General features: G+C 36.2%; 1 protein-coding gene across 4 annotated transcripts in view; it reads right to left on the bottom strand.

The window, feature by feature from the left end:
- The window catches only part of LOC150103098 (transmembrane protein 64), a 161,960-nt gene that overhangs the window by 52,700 nt on the left and 90,436 nt on the right, over nt 1-18,824 (bottom strand). Inside the window, exon 1 of one of the 4 annotated variants that reach the window (XM_090397468.1) lies at nt 7,503-8,684. The exons of the other annotated variants lie outside the window; for them this stretch is intronic. Coding sequence (XP_090253594.1) covers nt 7,503-8,135 — 633 coding nt within the window. The 5' untranslated portion in view covers nt 8,136-8,684. Of the gene's footprint in view, nt 1-7,502; nt 8,685-18,824 lie in introns of those variants that run through there. 4 annotated transcript variants of the gene reach the window in all.

Raw genomic sequence — 18,824 nt, forward strand, 5'->3', positions numbered from 1 at the left:
TGCAAAGTGCTCGCTCAGTAACTCCACTATATCGACTGATTCAGTGACCTCCTTATCAGCATCATTCCTTAAAATCATTTTGCCGTGTACAGTTTTTTTCTTGCTTGCAGCATATTAAAAGAACTGTTTGGGATTCTCTTTAGCTTCCATAGCTAGTTTCCGTTCATAATCTGCTGTTGCTTTTTTTTTTTTTTTTTTTTTTTTACCACACTCGTTACCCTTCTGGCCTGCACTTTATACCGTTCATGTGCCTGCAGGTCACCTCTTTCTTTAAATTCCCTTGACAGTTGTTTCTTTTTTTGCAGCTCAAGCTTAATGGTGTTATTCATTCATTTAACCCCTACTTGTTTTACTATTCGGACCCTAGGTATACAATCGGCCATAACCTCCTGTAAATGATCCTTGACCACTTCCCATGCTCTATCGACATCCAGCCCTTGCAGTTTGTACATGCCATGGCACTGATCCAAGCAATCTCCTAAGCTTGTCATATTTGCCAGCATGGTAATTCCACATATACCCTGTCTTAATCGAAAATTCCACACCTTTAGCCACCTTCCAGGTCAAGACCTTATGATCACTCTCACCAATAGGTAGCAACATGGTCATATTCATTACAGTCAAATCCTCAGATGCATTTTCCATTTCCTAGTATTTTCCATTACATGCTGTCGCAGATAGTTATCCCTTTATAACCGCATAAAATCCATTTCCTTCCTCACATGTATCCTCTCCTCTTTCCAATCAATGTTACCATAGTTGAAATCTCCATAATAATTACCCTCCTTCCACTCATTTCATATTTGTTTATGTATACTATCTCCACATCTCCACCATCTATTCCATTACCTAGTCTATAGCAGCACCCAACTGTATATTTTATTCTGCCTGTCTCAATCTCACATCAAATAGCCTCAAATGAGCTCTTTTCACTATCCTGCAATACAACTTCAATTCTCCTTGGCTGCAGTTCATCAGCTATCATCAATAACACCCCTCTCCCCATTTTATTCTCTCTGTCCCTCCTAAACACACTATAACCTACACATTCTATCCCACTAACGCTATCATCTTCCGTCAGCCATGTTTCACTAATGCCAATAACCTGTGGCCAGGAAGAGCCAATCAAGGCCAAAAATTCTTCCTTCTTGTTCCTAATACTCCTGGCATTAGTATACATGAAATACAGTGATCCCTTTGTCCCATCCCTATCTTCATGCGTTATTCTAAATATCCCATTCCCATTTTTTGTCCTTAGTACTGGCTCAGGTACATTATATATATTCTTACACTCAACTGTCTCACTGATGTCTGCATATCCACTCCCTCCTTAATAGTTCTAGTTTCTCTGGTTCTGCACACCCATTTTCACTTCATTCATTCGGCAACACTTTTTCCAGTCTCCGCACACCAAATCCATTCAAATGCAGGCCATCCATCTTGTATGAATCCTTTCGCCCATCAAACTCATTCCACACGTCCACAAATTCCACACTACACCATCTGCATAACCTGCGCATAATGTCATTTGCGATTATTGACCTCCTTCAAAACTTCTCTCTGTCATACCGCAGCAACAGACTCACCATTCTAACTCTGTCGCTCTTTTCTTTTGCTACAGAGTTAGAATGGTGAGTATCCCTTTTTTCAAGTCCTCTCTCATAAAAAATTTATCTCCTTTCAATTCATTCGTACCCGCCACAACTATCAATTCTTTCAACCTCTGTTTTTGCGCTCTAATACTGTCACTTACATCCTTAAATTTCAAACCCAGTAAGTACGATTTAGTTAAACTCCCATCTATCACTCCTCTTAATGAGTCACCATACAGCACTCTTTCCTTCATTTCAGAAACTCTCCCACTCTTATGCTTATTTTTCCTTTCAAACACTTGTTTATTTATGTTAGCCGAATCACTCTGGAAAGAGTTTTGCAGGTGCTCTAATTGCTGCTGCGCATTTTTTATCACTGCGTGCAACCTAGCGATCTCACTTCCTACAAATAATTCCTCTTTTTTTTTTTTTTTTTTTTTTAAATCATTTAAAGCATTTTCTCTCTGTGTATAGCTTTCACTCTTTCTTTGATCACCACTCTCACTGCCATCTTGTACATCGCAATTCCCTATCAAGCCACTATTTTCACTCACATTCTGGCTTTCTTCAACCATAACTGTCTCACAACCTGACACATACTTCAACTGCTCACTTTGCTAACACTTTCTGCACATTCTCCCACCAATATCACTTTCAAATATCACTTATCCAAATTCCAGCCTAATTCGGGAATGCATACATCCCGCACACATCACATCACATTGAACAAACTCTCTCACATTACAGTTTTTGAACAATGCCGTCGTATTTTTGGACACCATTATCTTACGTCGCATTGGTGCCATGTGCAAATCTATGAAACGTATTGTTAAAATACTAAATTAAATAACATAACATTATAGACAGCTATGGTAAATCCATCCCTTATTAAAGAAGAAACATAAAAAAAAAATCAGCTAACGCCTTTTTATTCCCATATATAGGGAGTAGGCGAGGCCGTTTAGCCCTATCTAACTTCTGGAGACTGAGTGGGCAGTTCAATCTCCTCTGGTACCCAATCAGAGATAGCTGGCCCAAAACTATCACTAATTAAGCGGCATGCAGTGAATAGAGACGGCTCAACAAGTGGCGCCATCCCGTGGTCCCAAACACTCGTATTTAATGTTTGAAACAATGTGGGTCCTACGGTCGATTTTCTTGAGTTTACGGGACAAAAAACCCACTTGCCCATGCTAGAGTTCGACTAACTCAAGAACTGGTCAAAAAAAGGCTTAGAAAAATTTCTTCTAGTCGCTGACTAGATTTGAAACCAAGAAGTCTTCCTTCGTGCAGTAAAGTGCTGTGGTGTGCAAATGCCACATCCACTGAGCTACAATATAGGAATAAATTTATTGGATATGGTGCAACAGGAAGAAGCTTTATCTACAACAAAAAAAAAAAATAATAATAATAATAATAAAAACCAGTGGGAACAGATGAAATTATTACTGCAGAGTTAAAAAAGGGATACTGCTATATAGTGATACCCCTTTTAAAATAAGATTTCTGACTGTTAAGTAACACATGTTGAATTACTTGTAATATACGTGAAGAATGGAAAAAGACTAAAATAATATCAGCTTTTATGAAGGAAGGGAGATAGAGTTTGTGAAAATTACAGGCTATTAAACTTATTAAATACAGCATAATAAATATAGCGTGAGATTTTAAATAAGACTTGTAACTATCACTGACAGAATTATTAGAGTACAGGCCAGCTTTGGGAAAAATCAAAGTTGCATTGATGTATTCATTCTAAAACAAATCATAGAAAAATTACAAGAATTTAATTTGGTAATTAGTTTACGGAATTAACGACACATAAAGTATATTAATTAAAGGTAACTTTAATGAATAACTTCTATATTTCGGCAACGTCACACTGCCATCTTCAGGAACATAAAGATATGGTATGTGCACACAGGCACTAACACAAAGCAAATGAGGAAGAAAGCAAGAAACTAATATTGTTCCTAAAGTCCTAATGGTGCCCTCTTGCAAGCTAATTTGGTAATCTTGGCAGTTGGGCTGAAGTTCTCATAATGTAAGTCTCCCAAATTTGGGGTAGTTTCATGCACCCAAATTTGTTGAGATTAGGAACATTTTTTAGAGCTGCTGAAGATTCTTTGAATAATCTTTCGTATTTAAACTTGCTGCGATGAATTATTTTAGTTTTCTTCCAACGAATTTTATGGTGGGTATCTAAGGCATGGTCTGCCAGCCCAGAGCAGCTGTACTGGTGAAACTGGATGTAGTCTTAGTGTTCTGAAATCCTGATATTTGTTGTTCTGCCTGTTTGGCCAAAGTAGGACAATTTGCAGCTGCAAGGGACCTGGTATACACCAGGTAGGTCTAGGGGAAGTGGTTGGTCTTTGGTAGAGCGGATAAGGGATGCCAACTTTTTATATGGTCTGTAACAGGAAGTAAGGTCATATTTTTTGAGGATATTGGTTATTTTCTCAGAGGTGCCCTGGATGTAGGGGATGGTGATAGACTTGGTGTAATCTTTATTGTGGAGGGGGGGAGGGGGGTTGTGGTTTACTGGTTTTAGTATTTTTTGGATTTTTTTGGGGTTATAGCCATTGGCTAAGAAAGTGTTGAGGATGTGGTTTAGTTCAGTAGTTAGGGCCTTGTCATCTGAGCAGATTAATTTTGCCCTGTTATATAGTGTTTTTATAACCCCATATTGTTGTGAGGGGGGGGAGACTGCTGGTGAATGTATCTGCCAGTATGGGTGGGTTTTCTGTGAACAGAGAAAACCAAAGATCCATCAAGCTGGCGGGTGATTAAAGTGTCCAGGAAGGGGAGGGTGTTGTTCTCCTCTTTTTCTAAGGTGAACTGGACTCAGGGGTGTTGGTTGTTTAAGTGTGTTAGGAAGGAATGGAGTGTGTCTGAGCCATGTGGCCAAATAGAAAACACATCATCCACATAACGAAGCCAAATAGTGGGTTTTTGTAGGGCAGAGTTTAAGGCTTTCTCTTCAAATGTCTCCATAAAGAAATTGGCCAAGGGAGGGGAAAGCAGTGAACCCATGGCTGTCCCCTCTATCTGTTTGTAGAATTTTCCTTGCCAAACGATATAGCCCGAGTTCATTGTGAACTGAAATAGGGCTGAGATATCGGGAGACATTTAATCACCTGCCAGCTTGATGGATCTTTGGTTTTCTCTGTTCACAGAAAACCCACCCATACTGGCAGATACATTCACCAGCAGTCCCGCCCCCACAACAATATGGGGTTATAAAAACACTATATAACAGGGCAAAATTAATCTGCTCAGATGACAAGGCCCTAACTACCGAACTAAACCACATCCTCAACACTTTCTTAGCCAATGGCTATAACCCTAAAAAAATCCAAAAAATACTAAAACCAGTAAACCACAACCCTCCCCCCCCCTCCACAATAAAGATTACACCAAGTCTATCACCATCCCCTACATCCAGGGCACCTCTGAGAAAATAACCAATATCCTCAAAAAATATGACCTTACTTCCTGTTACAGACCATATAAAAAGTTGGCATCCCTTATCCGCTCTACCAAAGACCAACCACTTCCCCTAGACCTACCTGGTGTATACCAGGTCCCTTGCAGCTGCAAATTGTCCTACTTTGGCCAAACAGGCAGAGCAACAAATATCAGGATTTCCGAACACCAAGACTACATCTGGTTTCACCAGTACAGCCGCTCTGGGCTGGCAGACCATGCCTTAGATACCCACCATAAAATTTGTTGGAAGAAAACTAAAATAATTCATCGCAGCAAGTTTAAATACGAAAGATTATTCAAAGAATCTTCAGCAGCTCTAAAAAACGTTCCTAATCTCAACAAATTTGGGTGCATGAAACTACCCCAAATTTGGGAGACTTACATTATGAGAACTTCAGCCCAACTGCCAAGACTACCAAATCAGCCTGCAAGAGGGCACCATTAGGACTTTAGGAACAATATTAGTTTCTTGCTTTCTTCCTCATTTGCTTTGTGTTAGTGCCTGCGTGCACACACCATATATTTATGTTCCTGAAGATGGCAATGTGACGTTGCCGAAATATAGAAGTTATTCATTAAAGTTACCTTTAATTAATATACTTTATATGCGTTGTTAATTCCATAAACTAATTACCAGTTATGTCTGACCAACGTATAAGCCTTGCTACTAGAATTTAATTTGCAGACTCACCTGACATTTATAAACCTTTCAGTTAAGAGAAAAATTATTGAATATAATAGAAGAGAGTATCCAAAATGGTTATTAAATGCAATTAAGAGCTTAGATAACATCACAACTGTAATCCTAACAAGTATTAATGAATGGACAGCAGTCAAAATAGAAACTAGTCAGAGAGTCTAACCAGGATGTAGCCTTTCTCCTAACTAATTTAATTATATATATTTCCATTTTCTTGATAAGGAAATGGAAATCAATGGTAAATTCAGAAATAAACAACATACAACAGTAAATGTAATGCTTTTATCGGATGATCAAGTAAACATACAAAAATCAGAAGAGGAATGAAGATCTGATTACCATATCAGAAGAGGAATGAAGATCTGATTACCATATCATTTACAAATTTCATTAAAGAAAAACTATGGCATTCTGCAGTAAATATCCCATATGAACTAAAATAGTAATTGAAAATTTGTTTTCAACTCTAGAACAAATAACACATTTTCAATATTTAGAATGTAATATACAATTCGATATAGATAATGATGTAATAATAACTGCACCATTTTCAAAAAAAATTGGTGACACTATAAAACAAACAACAAAAGGCAAAACAAGAAAGGAAACAAAATTTTATAAAGGCCATAGCAATATCAACAATGTTATATGGTTTGAAAAGTTGGGGAGAGAGAATAAAAAGATGAAAATGGAATGATGAAATATGGAAGGGTTTACAAATATGTACAATAAATGATAAAAGAACATGAAGAATTGGAGAGAACATGCAAAATAAATGGAAGATTACTAGAGTAATAAAATATAAACCTGAAGGGAAATGATATAGGAAGACCTGGGAAGAGAATGAAATTATAGTCCTTCACATGCCAAAACAATTTATAGCCTACATCCTGAAAAAGACTAGCATAAGCAGTGAGGGGAAAGTCTGTTTTCTCTTCTCCACAACACACACACATCTTCTGCACGAAAATGCAAGTGGTGCATAGAATTTCATCACTGTATTGAATTTCTGCTCCATTAAGAAAACTCTCTCCACTCCTAATGTACGTCAAGTCACTGACTATTTACAAATTTGGAGTGCTCCAAAAATATCTTAAAATGTAATTGCATTTCAATAATATTAATAAAAACAACTAGTTTTAATTCTTTAAATTGCTTTCAATAATTAAATTATTAAATCCTTTATAATAATTTCAAATACGTAATTCATTCAGATTATGTATTTGAAAAGATTCAAAAATTATTTCACCATTTCTATGGGAGGAAAGAGAGAAAAATTACTTAAGTCATTATTGATGTAGCAACAAAATTAATTTTGTGGTTCCATATGGAACCCCACTAATTTTAGATTTCCAAATGTAACCACAAAATCAAAATTACCACTGAGGATGAATTAAAAAGAATGTGACAAAGTGATCGTATGATGAGCTTATGCTTTTACGCAGGATTGGTTTATTCCAAAAAGAAAACGTTGTTCCCCAGAACGATTATCTTATGGTTTCGATGGCCATCATATATTTATACCAGGTCATATTCCTTAACTAATTTAGCTGTTTGTTCATTTGCTAAGATCATTTTCCTGACATTTGAGATATTACAAATGAAAAAAAAAAAAAAAAAAAATCAGAACAAATACCTGCTTGTCTGCATATAATTTAATTTTTACAATTCAGTTAAATATAAATATGTAACACTGTTGCAATGGTGTTAGCAATACTTACAGCAAACACTGCATTCTGAAGACCAAAGGGGATGGGCGTAAGGCGTGAAACAGCTACAACTTTAAAGGCATGTGCTCCTTCTAACATTGTCAAAGTAGAATGAAGAATATTCATCCTCAGAAGTTTTGCAGTTATGAGGCTGACAAAGTACTGCTTCATTAGAAGATGTGCTAAAGTGACACCGATGGTAGCCGCTATAGCAGTAACAACCATTCCAGCCATGAGACCAAAATGATATCCACATGCCAGATTTAATAAAAGATATCCCCAGGTGAGTGGGAAAGACACCGCTGTGTATAGTAGTACAAACATCGTACAGACAATCCATTCTTCTTGCGTATCAAGCCAGAGAAGGCAATATTTTACATAGTTCTTTCCTAATAATAACGTAAAAAACACAGCTGTCAATACCGTGCATGTAGGTAAACAAGAACACAAGAACCTACTGCAAGAGAGTTTTGATAAAAGGCACAAAGCCAATGAATAATTAGTTGCCAAACCGTGGCTTGCTGCAGTTGTACGAGTAGCATCTTCATTCGGTAAATGCAACCCTGAAAGAGGAATCCCTGCTTTCAGAACACTCGCATCAGGAGCAAATATCACAGGAAGCGTTATAGATCCTAGGTTCTCCATGACTCACTTGTGATGTCAAGCCGCCTTTTAGGTCAAACGCTTGCAAGCAGTTAATCAGTGCTTCGTGTAACAGTGGTAATATTTGTAAGCCTGAGCATTTCACTACAATAGCATACATTCCATCAAATCGTAAGCTTTTCCGAAAATATGAAATGCCACTGGTCCTTCTGTAAAATGCATCAAACATCGCAGTTTTGACTGGAGGAAGCAAGTGCACCCGGCGCTACCTGCACCTGATCTGCACTAGCAATGTAAACTTCTAAAGGAGCTCTTGCTTAAATATTACAACAACTTATACTTACATCAATAAATATTAAAACTCATGATGATAAATGAAACAGCAATCACAAAAATGCTTAATATGTTATACTTTTGAGAGGAAGCAAGTGGATGATAAAATTTTTACGATGATGCATGAATTTCTACAAAAGTAACAACCATAAAAGAGCTAAATCAGCATCAGCTCAACATGTTTACACATTCGAAAAAGTTAGCATTGCTTAATCAAATAATATGATCGGCACTTGCGAACTCACACACACCACTAAGCGAAGCGTAACGCACTACTACTATAATGAATTCTTATCGCAGACTATACACCTCCCTAGCTGGCGCTACATGTAGCCACCTGACGGTATAAAGGAGGAAGCGTGCACTTCAAGCACTCTCGGCTTTCTTGTATTGACTCAATTTCTCCGTTGAGTTCGAGGTCACTAGAGGTCAGTGACATCCTATTTTCAATATATTATACTATCCATCGTATTATATTCTATAAGTTTTTCTAAATAACACGAATACAGACCATTATATCAAAAAACGATTGACACTCATACCCCTATAGCTCACTTTTTTTTTATTTTTTAAATGTAATGTATTAATGGATAGGAAGAAGTACAATTTCTTACAACTAAGGTCATTGACTTTAACGGTGTATTTCCTGATTCTGTTAAGTTCAGTTATTCAAAAAAAAAAAGAAAACAAACAGGAATTCGCGGAATCTCATCCTTGACCTTGTATTTTTTGTTGTTGTTGTTGTTGCTTGAAATAAGCAGATAGCAAAGTTTATGTGGACAACTGGTTTATTTGTTCTTAAGGGCGAAGTAGGAAATTATGACAACGGAAAACGGCTTAGAGCATTAATTGCATTACTAAATTTATAAATAAATAAATACATTTAATATATTTTTTTACAGAAATTCTATACTCAAAACTATAGTTTAAGTGCGTGAAATTTATATAAAATATATTTTTATTCAAATTCTAAAAATTATGTAAAATTTATTTTAAATTTAGAGGATTAATAAGTATGGGCGAGTTCTCCTTCTACGAGTCCTTTGACTCCTTGGCGGTATTAAGAATACTCTTAATTTTATTTTTATTTAATATACTTTAAATAAATAAATTTTACTTAATTAATTAATTTATTTATTTATTTTATTAAAATGCTAAATTTTTTTTCAAAATTATAAAATATATTTTATAAAAATACTATACATTTATTCCAGTTAAAGTCTTTAATATCTAAGTTTTATATCATCAAATACTGAAATAATAATTATTATTATTTTGATTTACAATTAGTATCAGTGTTAGTATTACTTCCAAGTCTCCATCGAGTCCAAAGACTCATCAGGGGAGGTCGAATACTTACAGACCACAATGACTATCATACTTGCTTTGGACACATTCAATGTTGGAGAACTCACCCTCCATTCTGGCAAAGCACAAATTGATTTGTGATTTAACCTGTTTAAGTAAACTGCATATTCAGTTTAAGTTTTTTTAAATATTTAAGGTTTATATAATCAAATACTGAAATAATTATTATTTAGATTTTGATTTAGAATTGATTTGTGATTTAACCTATTTAAGTAAACTGCACATTTTATTACCCCTCCCTTGATTTATTACTGTTATGTTCTAACAAAGTTAAAACTGTAATAAATTATTCTTCAAAATTTTATTACAGTTTGAACACAGGAAACAGCCAAAAAGGCATAAATTATCATTTTTAAGATCAAAAATGACTTCTTTTACGTTAATTTTCTTTAATAATAATTACTATTATTACAGGACACCTCCAAGGAGTCGAAGGACTTATTGTGAGAGACACTCTACTCCACTACACGCATCTTACTGTTTCCAATAATAATAACAACAACATTACTGACCTAAAGTGTGAAGCAGAAGCTTTTCATATATCCCTCTATCTGATGAGGAAACTGTGAGTGGGAAAAATTTATGAGCCTATTGCTCGCCCTGAGTGGGCCTGAGGATTAATCATTGGAGTTGCAGTTTAAAATAGCTTTTGGTCTTTTATGCTTGAAGTAATCTTGTGTCATAATTTGCAGCTAGTTGAATCAGTTTGTTAGGATGCACAGATGCTTTTAAGAAGAACTTAGTTGCTATAGTCTGCATGAAGGTGTAAATATAGGGGACATTTGTGTCCCAGTGAAGTTGCACAGTTCGTACGAACCGTGGTGTGTTGAGGATCATTTTTAGGCATTTATTTTTGCACACATTGTAACTTGAGTATATTGGTACTAGCAGTATGACTCCAATCCAAAGAAGTGTAGGTGAGTATAGGACAAATCATTAATTTCTTTATATAAGTAGTTGATTTTGGTGTTCAGTTTGCTGTTCCTGTTGATTAAGGGATAGAGCTGGGCTATGATTTTTGATGTCTTTAGACAGAGTATCTTCATATGGGAGCTGAAAGTCAGCTTTCTATCCAATAGTACGCCAAGATATTTGATCTCAGTTAGCCATGGGATTTTTGTGTTAAATAAGAGGATGTCTCCTTTAGGAAGCATTAATTTTCTAGAGAACAGTACGGCTACACTCTTCTGAGGATTCACTTGGAGTCGCCATTTGGCGAAATATTGTTCGATTAGCAGTAGGTTTTCCTGTAGTTTCATGATGGCTAGGAACAGCTTTAAAGATCTGGCTAATATCACTGTATCATCCGCGTATAGGGCTTTGATTGATGACCATGGATTGTGTGGTATATCACGCATATATATGGAAAACAGTATCAGTGCCAGTAAGGATCCTTGTGGGACTCTGGCGAAGATGCGTTTTTTGTGTTGAAATTGTACCATTTATCTTAATTTGCAAGCACCTATTGTAGAGGTATGATTTGATTAGATGAATCATTCCCATTGGTATTCCAGTTGAATCAGTTTGTATAGCAAACCATAATACCAAAAAAAATATCGAGTGCACTGGCTGTCAAGGAAAACAGCCCCAGTGCATTGACGCCAGTTGAATCCCATGGTGACATATTCTACTAATCTGTATATCTGTTGCGTGGTACTGTGAAATTGACGGAATCCAAACTGCTCCTCAGGAAGAAAGTTTAGTTTGTGTACTGATTCTTGGAGTCAGATAAGAATAACTTTCACGGCAATTTTGCCCAGATTTGAGACGAGGCTGATTGGTCTGTAACTTTGAGGTAATCGAGGATCTTTTCCAGTCTTATGGATTGGCATTATGTCTGCCAGCTTCCAGTGGGAAGGGAAATATTTGTAGTGGAGGATGGAGTTTATTATGTTAGTGAGATGTACAATAGCTATGTGAGGTAATAGTTTTATCACCTTGTTGGTGATGGAATCACCAACAAGGTGTTGGTAGGTGGTGATTCCGTCAGCTCCAGAAGCTTTTCGTTCTTAAGATTCTTGATTATATCAGATATTTCTGAATCGAAATTTTCTATTAATATCAAATTAATATTATTAATTTAATAATATTAATATTAAATTAATATTAAATTTTAATGTTAATTTAAAATTAATATTAAAATTAATTTTAATATTAATTTTAATAAATTAATATTAAAATTTATTTAATATTAATATTAAATAAAATTTAATATTAAATTTTAATATTAAAATTTAATATTAAAATTTAATTTAATTAACAATTAATTAAATTTTAATTTAATTAACAATTAATTAAATTTTAATTTAATTAACAATTAATTAAATTTTAATTTAATTAAAATTTAATTTGATTAAAATTTAATTTAATTAAAATTTAATTTAATTACAATTTAATTTAATTACAATTTAATTTAATTAAAATTTAATTTAATTACAATTTAATTAAATTAAAATTTAATTAAATTTTAACAATTTAATTAAAATGTTAAAAATTTTAATTAAAATTGTTAAAATTGATGTTAAAAATTTTAATTAAAATTGTTAAAATTGATATTAACAATTTTAATATTAATTGTTAATATTAAAATAGTTTAATATTAACAATTTTAATAGTTAATATTAATATTAATATTAATTTTAATAGTTAATATTAAAATTGCTATTATAGCGATTTTAATCGCTATAATAGCAATTTTAGCAAGCAAACTATAGCGATTAAAAGACATTTCCCCGACATACATGAAAATACTAATCTATAAAGCATTATGTGAAAACATTTTAAGATACACAATCACATCATATGCATTCTGTGCAGACTACAGACTTAACAGGTTACAATGGTTGCAAGTTAAAATGGTAAAACTGATATTCTGGGAACAACCCAGACTTATGCAGGCAGCACGGACAGAACACAAAATATTTAAAGTGAAACACTTATGCCACTACACAGTCATGTTAAAACATTACTACAGCCCAACCTATAGAATAACCAGGACAACATATCAGATAAGAAGATCACAGTCAACAAACTACATAACATATAATATGTAGTTTCTGTCGTTCGATGACAGAAACCTTGGGACATACAGAGAGCTGAAACAGGCGCTATATAAATATTTTAGCAAGCATGAAAATTAGAGAAATTCCTGTTTCTCTCTCTCCCTCACATATACACACAGACACAAACAAAAAAAAAACCTATGACAAACCTCTCTCAAAAATCACCACTACAAGGACACAAACAAACACACCATGTCCAAATCCAACCCTACTTGCAAAAAAAAAAAAAAAAGTTAAACTGTGTAATAGCAGTTCCTTCCAAGCACGTACAAGCAAACAGTAAAACCAACACCTCGCTTGCGACCAGTATAGAAACATAGAAACATAACCACGAAACCACTGGCATCTATTATCTTCCTCAAATAAGCTCTGCAACGCTTCGCGGAAGAAATCATAAATGCCTCCCAATTTATTATTATTATATTAGTTATTCACTAAAAAAATACTATAAAACCATCACTGTTAATATTATAGCATGTGTTCTAAATGCATAATACAGAGGCAAAGAGTGTTATTAAAATTATAAACTGAAATCCAATGTAGAAAAATTTTGTAAAATTATACTCAAGATAACTATTGTGTACATATGTGTAAATATTTTAGTAATCAATGAATAAAAATGTTATTTATTATTTAAAAAAAAATTATTATTATTATGAAGAGCCTGTGTAGCTCAGTGGATGTGGCGTTTACACACCACGGCGCTGGGCCGCACGAAAGAAGACTTGGTTTCGAGTCTAGTCGGCGGCTGGAGGAAATTTTTCTAAGCCTTTTTTCGACCGGTTCCCGAGTTAGTCGATCTCTGGCACGGGCAAGCAAGTTTTTCCTCCCGGAAACTCGGGTTTTTCGTCCCGTAAACTCAAGAAAATCGACCGTAGAACCCTTATTATTTCAGACATTAAATATATTGTGTTATGGTCAGGGACCACGAGATGGCGGCACATATGAGCCGTCTCTCTTCACTGTGTACCGTTTAATTAGTGATATCCTTGGGACATCTATCTCTGATTGGGTACCAGTGGAGATTGAACTGCCCACTCAGTCTCTAAAAGTTAGATAGGGCTAAATGGCCTCGCCTACTCCTCGTATACGGGAATAAAAAGGCGCTAGCTGATTTTTGTTGATGATTATTAACAGTTGACTTCAGAGCCTGTGTAGCTCACTGGATGTGGCGTTTGCACACCACAGCGTTTAACTGCACGAAAGAAGACTTTGTATCGAATCTAGTCGGCGACTAGAGGAAATTTTTCTAAGCCTTTTTTCGACCAGTTCCCGATTTAGTCGATCTCTGGCACGGGCAAGCGGATTTTTTCTCCGGGAAACTCGGGTTTTTCGTCCCTTAAACTCAAAAAAATCGACGGTAGAACCCTTATTATTTCAGACATTAAATATATTGTGTTAAGGTTAGGGACCACGAGATGGCGGAATTTGTGCCGTCTCTCTTCACAGCGTGCCGCTTAATTAGTGATGGCCTTGGGCCAGCTATCTCTGATTGGCTGCCAGTGGAGATTGAACTGCCCACTCAGTCTCCAAAAGTTAGATAGGGTAAACGGCCTCGCCTACTCCCTGTACGGGAACAAAAGGCGTTAGCTGATTTTATTTTTTTTAACAGTTGACTTCCATGGAGTCAGAGACTCATCGTTGGAGGATACACACTATCGCACACAAAGCTCATCTAACTGTGCCTGAAACTCATTCGATGTGTCTACATTCACAACATCCTACATGCATTGCATGTAGGGTGTTGTGAATGGCATTGCATTCTACTCACCAACTACTCTCCATATAAAGAAACACGCCTCACTCTTCTGCTCATGCCCTCCTTAATCAATATCCAGGGATAGTCTCTTGTTCTATCCTCCTCTCCCATTCTATGAAAACTCTTTTCCACATCAACTTGATTTTTTTATCGTATGGCATATACATATGATTAAAAGGAAATAAAATAAAATACATATGAATATAGATAAGATACAATATATAAAATTATAAATAAGAAGTAAAACATAAACAAGCAGATAAAATACAGTATTAAATATATGATAAGCATCAAGCAAAAATTTAGTCACATTTTTACATTTAGATTTTTAATGCAATTGATCATAGGCCTGTGTAGCTCAGTGGAAGTGGCGCTTGCGTCCTCTGCGCTTGGTCGCTTGAAGTCAGACTAAAGTTCAAGTCTAGTCTCCGACTGGAGGAACTTTTTCTAAGCCTTTCTTCGACCGATTCCCGAGTTAGTCGATCTCTGGCATGGGGAAACGGGTTTTTCCTCCCGGAAACTCAAGAAAATCGACCGTAGTACCCACATTATGTCAGACAGTAACATATCTTGTTACGGTTAGGTACCAAGAGATGGCAGCACTTGTTTGCCAGCCTCTTCATCGGTGGCTGCTATAATTAGTGATAGACATGGGCCAGCTATCTCTGATTGGCTACCGGTGGAGATTGAACTGCCCACTCAGTCTCCAAAAGCTAGATAGGGTTAAAAGGCCTCGCCTACTCCTTATAAGGGAATAAAAGGCGTTAGCTGATATTCTTTTATATCCAATTGATCGGCTCTGGAGATAGGTCAAAAATGTCCTTTAGTTCACCTGGATATATGGATCGTTTACATTCTTGCACTATATGACGAATGGCTTGGGTCTCAGCTCCACAAGGGCAGTGAGGATTTCGTATCTTTCCACATTTTGATAGTAAGTCTCCACATACACCATGACCTGTACGGATCCTGTTAGCAGTCTTCCATATATCCTGGGCAGGTCAACTCCAGATGGTTTTTGAAGAATATTTATGTAGCTACGAACTTCAGCTGATACTGCTTGAGTCCACAGTGCATCCCACTTATTCATCAAGCTGGCATTCTGACTGAGAAGATTACAGGCGGTTTTAATTGCAGGTCTTCTGGATTTTAATCTATCAGATAAAACATCTGGAATGAACTCATGTATTGGGAGATTTTGGTTATTTGGGATTCTTTTATATTCATGAAGCAGAGCTTCCTGTCGTCGCAATTCTGGAGGAGAAATATGCCTCAGATTGGGAGCCATCATAAGGGTGTGCTTCTGATACAGCCCGTTATTAAGCACATAGTGAGATTAAGTTGACCATCTAATTTGTTGACGTGGTGACTATTAAGCCAGATAGGGATACCACACTCTGCTGCATTTTAGACCAGTCCCAAAGCTGTGCACCGTAGAGTTGTTGCGCTTGAGTCCCATGTAGTACTGCAGAGCTTCTGAACTATATTATTTCTAGTACCTACTTGCAATATTAATCATATGTTGTTTATATGACAGTGTTCTAGCCAAGGTTATCCCCAAATATTTAGGTGTCGGATTAAACGAGATTAATGTCCCATCAACATATATCTCTGGTTTTTGATTTGCAATTAAGGTGAAAACAAGAACATTCAGTTTTACCAGGATTTGGTGTTAATCTCCATTTTTCATAGAACTGCCATAAAGCCGAACTATCATTTATCAATATTTCTACAGTTCTTTCTAGAGATTTATCACTGATTACCAAAGCTAAATCATCTGCATAAGTAAACTTTCTACTAACTGTTTCAGGGATGCTTGCGATGTAAAGACTGAAAAGCATTGGTGCCAACACCGAGCCCTGTGGTAGCCCATTTTTAAGCACTCTCTGTTTACTGATACTTCCCCATTTACCACTCTCGAATCTTGATCACATAATAATTTGTTTATGAGGTTCCCCAGTGTTTTACATGGGTTGATCTTAAGGAATTTGTATATGAGACCCTCCCTCCCTCCAGACAGTATTGTAGGCCGCTGTCAAGTCAACAAAGACTGCAGTAGTCTTCAAGCATCTTTGAAACCCTGTTTCAATGTAAGTTTAGCTAAGGACCTGATCTGTGCAGCTACGATCTCTTCTGAACCCCGCTTGTTCTATTGGAACACATTCCAAAATTTTCCCACTGATCCTATTCAAAATCAGTCTCTCCAGCAGTTTGTAGGTTGCACTTAAAAGAGCTATGGGGCGATTACTTTCACTTCTGTCTGCTGGCTTACTAGGTTTTAGCACAGCGATCATTTTTGACCTTTTAAATTCCCTGGGGATGCAACCATTTTCAAGTATGTCGCTAAAAAATTTGGTCAACCACAATCTAGCATAAGGTCCACAATGTATCAAGAATTCATTATGAATATTATCGAATCGAGGAGCTTTCCTTGTTTTGATGTTTTGAAGCACAGAATATATTTCCTCACAAGAAAAAGGCAAGGAGAATTGTAGGTTCTTTTGAATTAAAGCCTTCATAGCCTTTAATTTACGTTTTACCTTTCTAGTATGTTCATTGTCTCTAGGGGTTCTAGAAAGCGAAACAATACGAGCAGCTATCTGATTTGAATCGACAGGTGAAGATTTCTTTGATATAAAGGGGGCTCGGGCCGAGCTTCTTGTGTAGCGACCAAGCTTTTCTGCTAGAGTGTATAAAGTCTATATTCTAAGTTAATCGGATCCACTTTTCCCTTCGACCAGCATTAATACCATGAAACAGTACTCAGGATCCTTACTCTCAAGGAATTCCTGATACAGGGATTCGCTTTCGTTAGTCCATCCGGGCAACCTCATAAGAACCTCTTAATAACTTATATGTCTCAGTTATATCCCATCCTCTTCGTCCTATTCACGAGGCGTTACAATTTACATTCTGTAAATCCATCTTCATACTCCACATTCCAAAGACCACTGACCACCTTTGTGAATCTTCTCTTCGCCCTTTCTAATATATTCTCATCACCATGAAAACCTTGTGACCTAATCTGTGCTCAGTAATCCATTTAAGGCTTAATCAAGGCCTTAAACAATGCCATCATAGCCTCTTTATTTCTGGATGTCAGGGTCCTCCACATTAATGCCATTATCCGATGTGATTCTTCACAATTTGTACAATGTGGCTCAGAATTTCAGGTCCTAGTCTGCACCTCTCAGACCTCTCATCTCCTTTACCTCCTTTAAATTTTCCCCACCAAGTGCATACTTTGAATCCCATCGTTGCTTCCCAAATTTCAGAACTTTACATTTTGCAAAAGTGAACTGATAGTTCCACTTATCTGCCCATTCACATGCAATCTATTCAAGTCCTCTTGTAAGGCCATAACATCCACTTGACTGCATTGCTCTCCCAAATTTTTGCATTATCTAAACAGCTGCATATCACCAGTTGAACCCATCCCAATATCATTAATATGCAAATTAAACAACAACGTTCCCCAAACTTACCCCTGCGTCACGCTACTAGCGACCTTCCTCCTTCAGGATATTGCAACTCCATATACAACTTTCTGATACCTATCTGACAGCCAGTCACCGATTCAACTCAGAAGTCTGTTATCGAATCCCATCCATTTCAATTTATTTAACAACTTGTGTGGCAGTCTATCAAAAGCTTTTGCAAAACCTCCGTATAGCACTGTATATGCATCTCCCTTGTCCAAGGCATTTGTCACCTTGTTATAGTACATGAGTAAGTTCGTAAAACATGATTCCCTTTAACAAACCCATACTCATAACCTACAAAGAATACTGCTGCTTTCAACCCAATTCTGTATCCTACTTCTCACCAGTCTCTCTAGTGATCAAATCTTATCGCCTTATTGACATGAAGTTTATTTTATTTCTTCAAATACCTCCCGCTCTCTCACAAGTAAGCCTTCCTCTCTTATGTCCTTTACACCTAAATTTCTCATCATTTCACCCTGATGAGGATGAAACACCCTTATATATTGATCACTGAACACCTAAACAATGTCTTCTGCAGTAGTTACCATTCTACCATTTTCATCCAAACATCATCTTACCATAATCATTCTTTCTGCTACTTGTCACATATCTTTGCCTGATTTGCCAATTTCTGCTCATATTTTTGTTGTCCTTACTAACTGAGGCACTCTCCTGTTTTGTTTATTATACTCCTCATGTAACTGATTATTACTATTGTTCACCT

Source organism: Typopeltis vanoorti, chromosome 9 (genome assembly GCF_054136105.1).
Source record: "Typopeltis vanoorti isolate ZY-2024b chromosome 9, IOZ_Tvanoo_1.0, whole genome shotgun sequence".
Classification (NCBI taxonomy): Eukaryota; Metazoa; Arthropoda; class Arachnida; order Uropygi; family Thelyphonidae; genus Typopeltis; species Typopeltis vanoorti.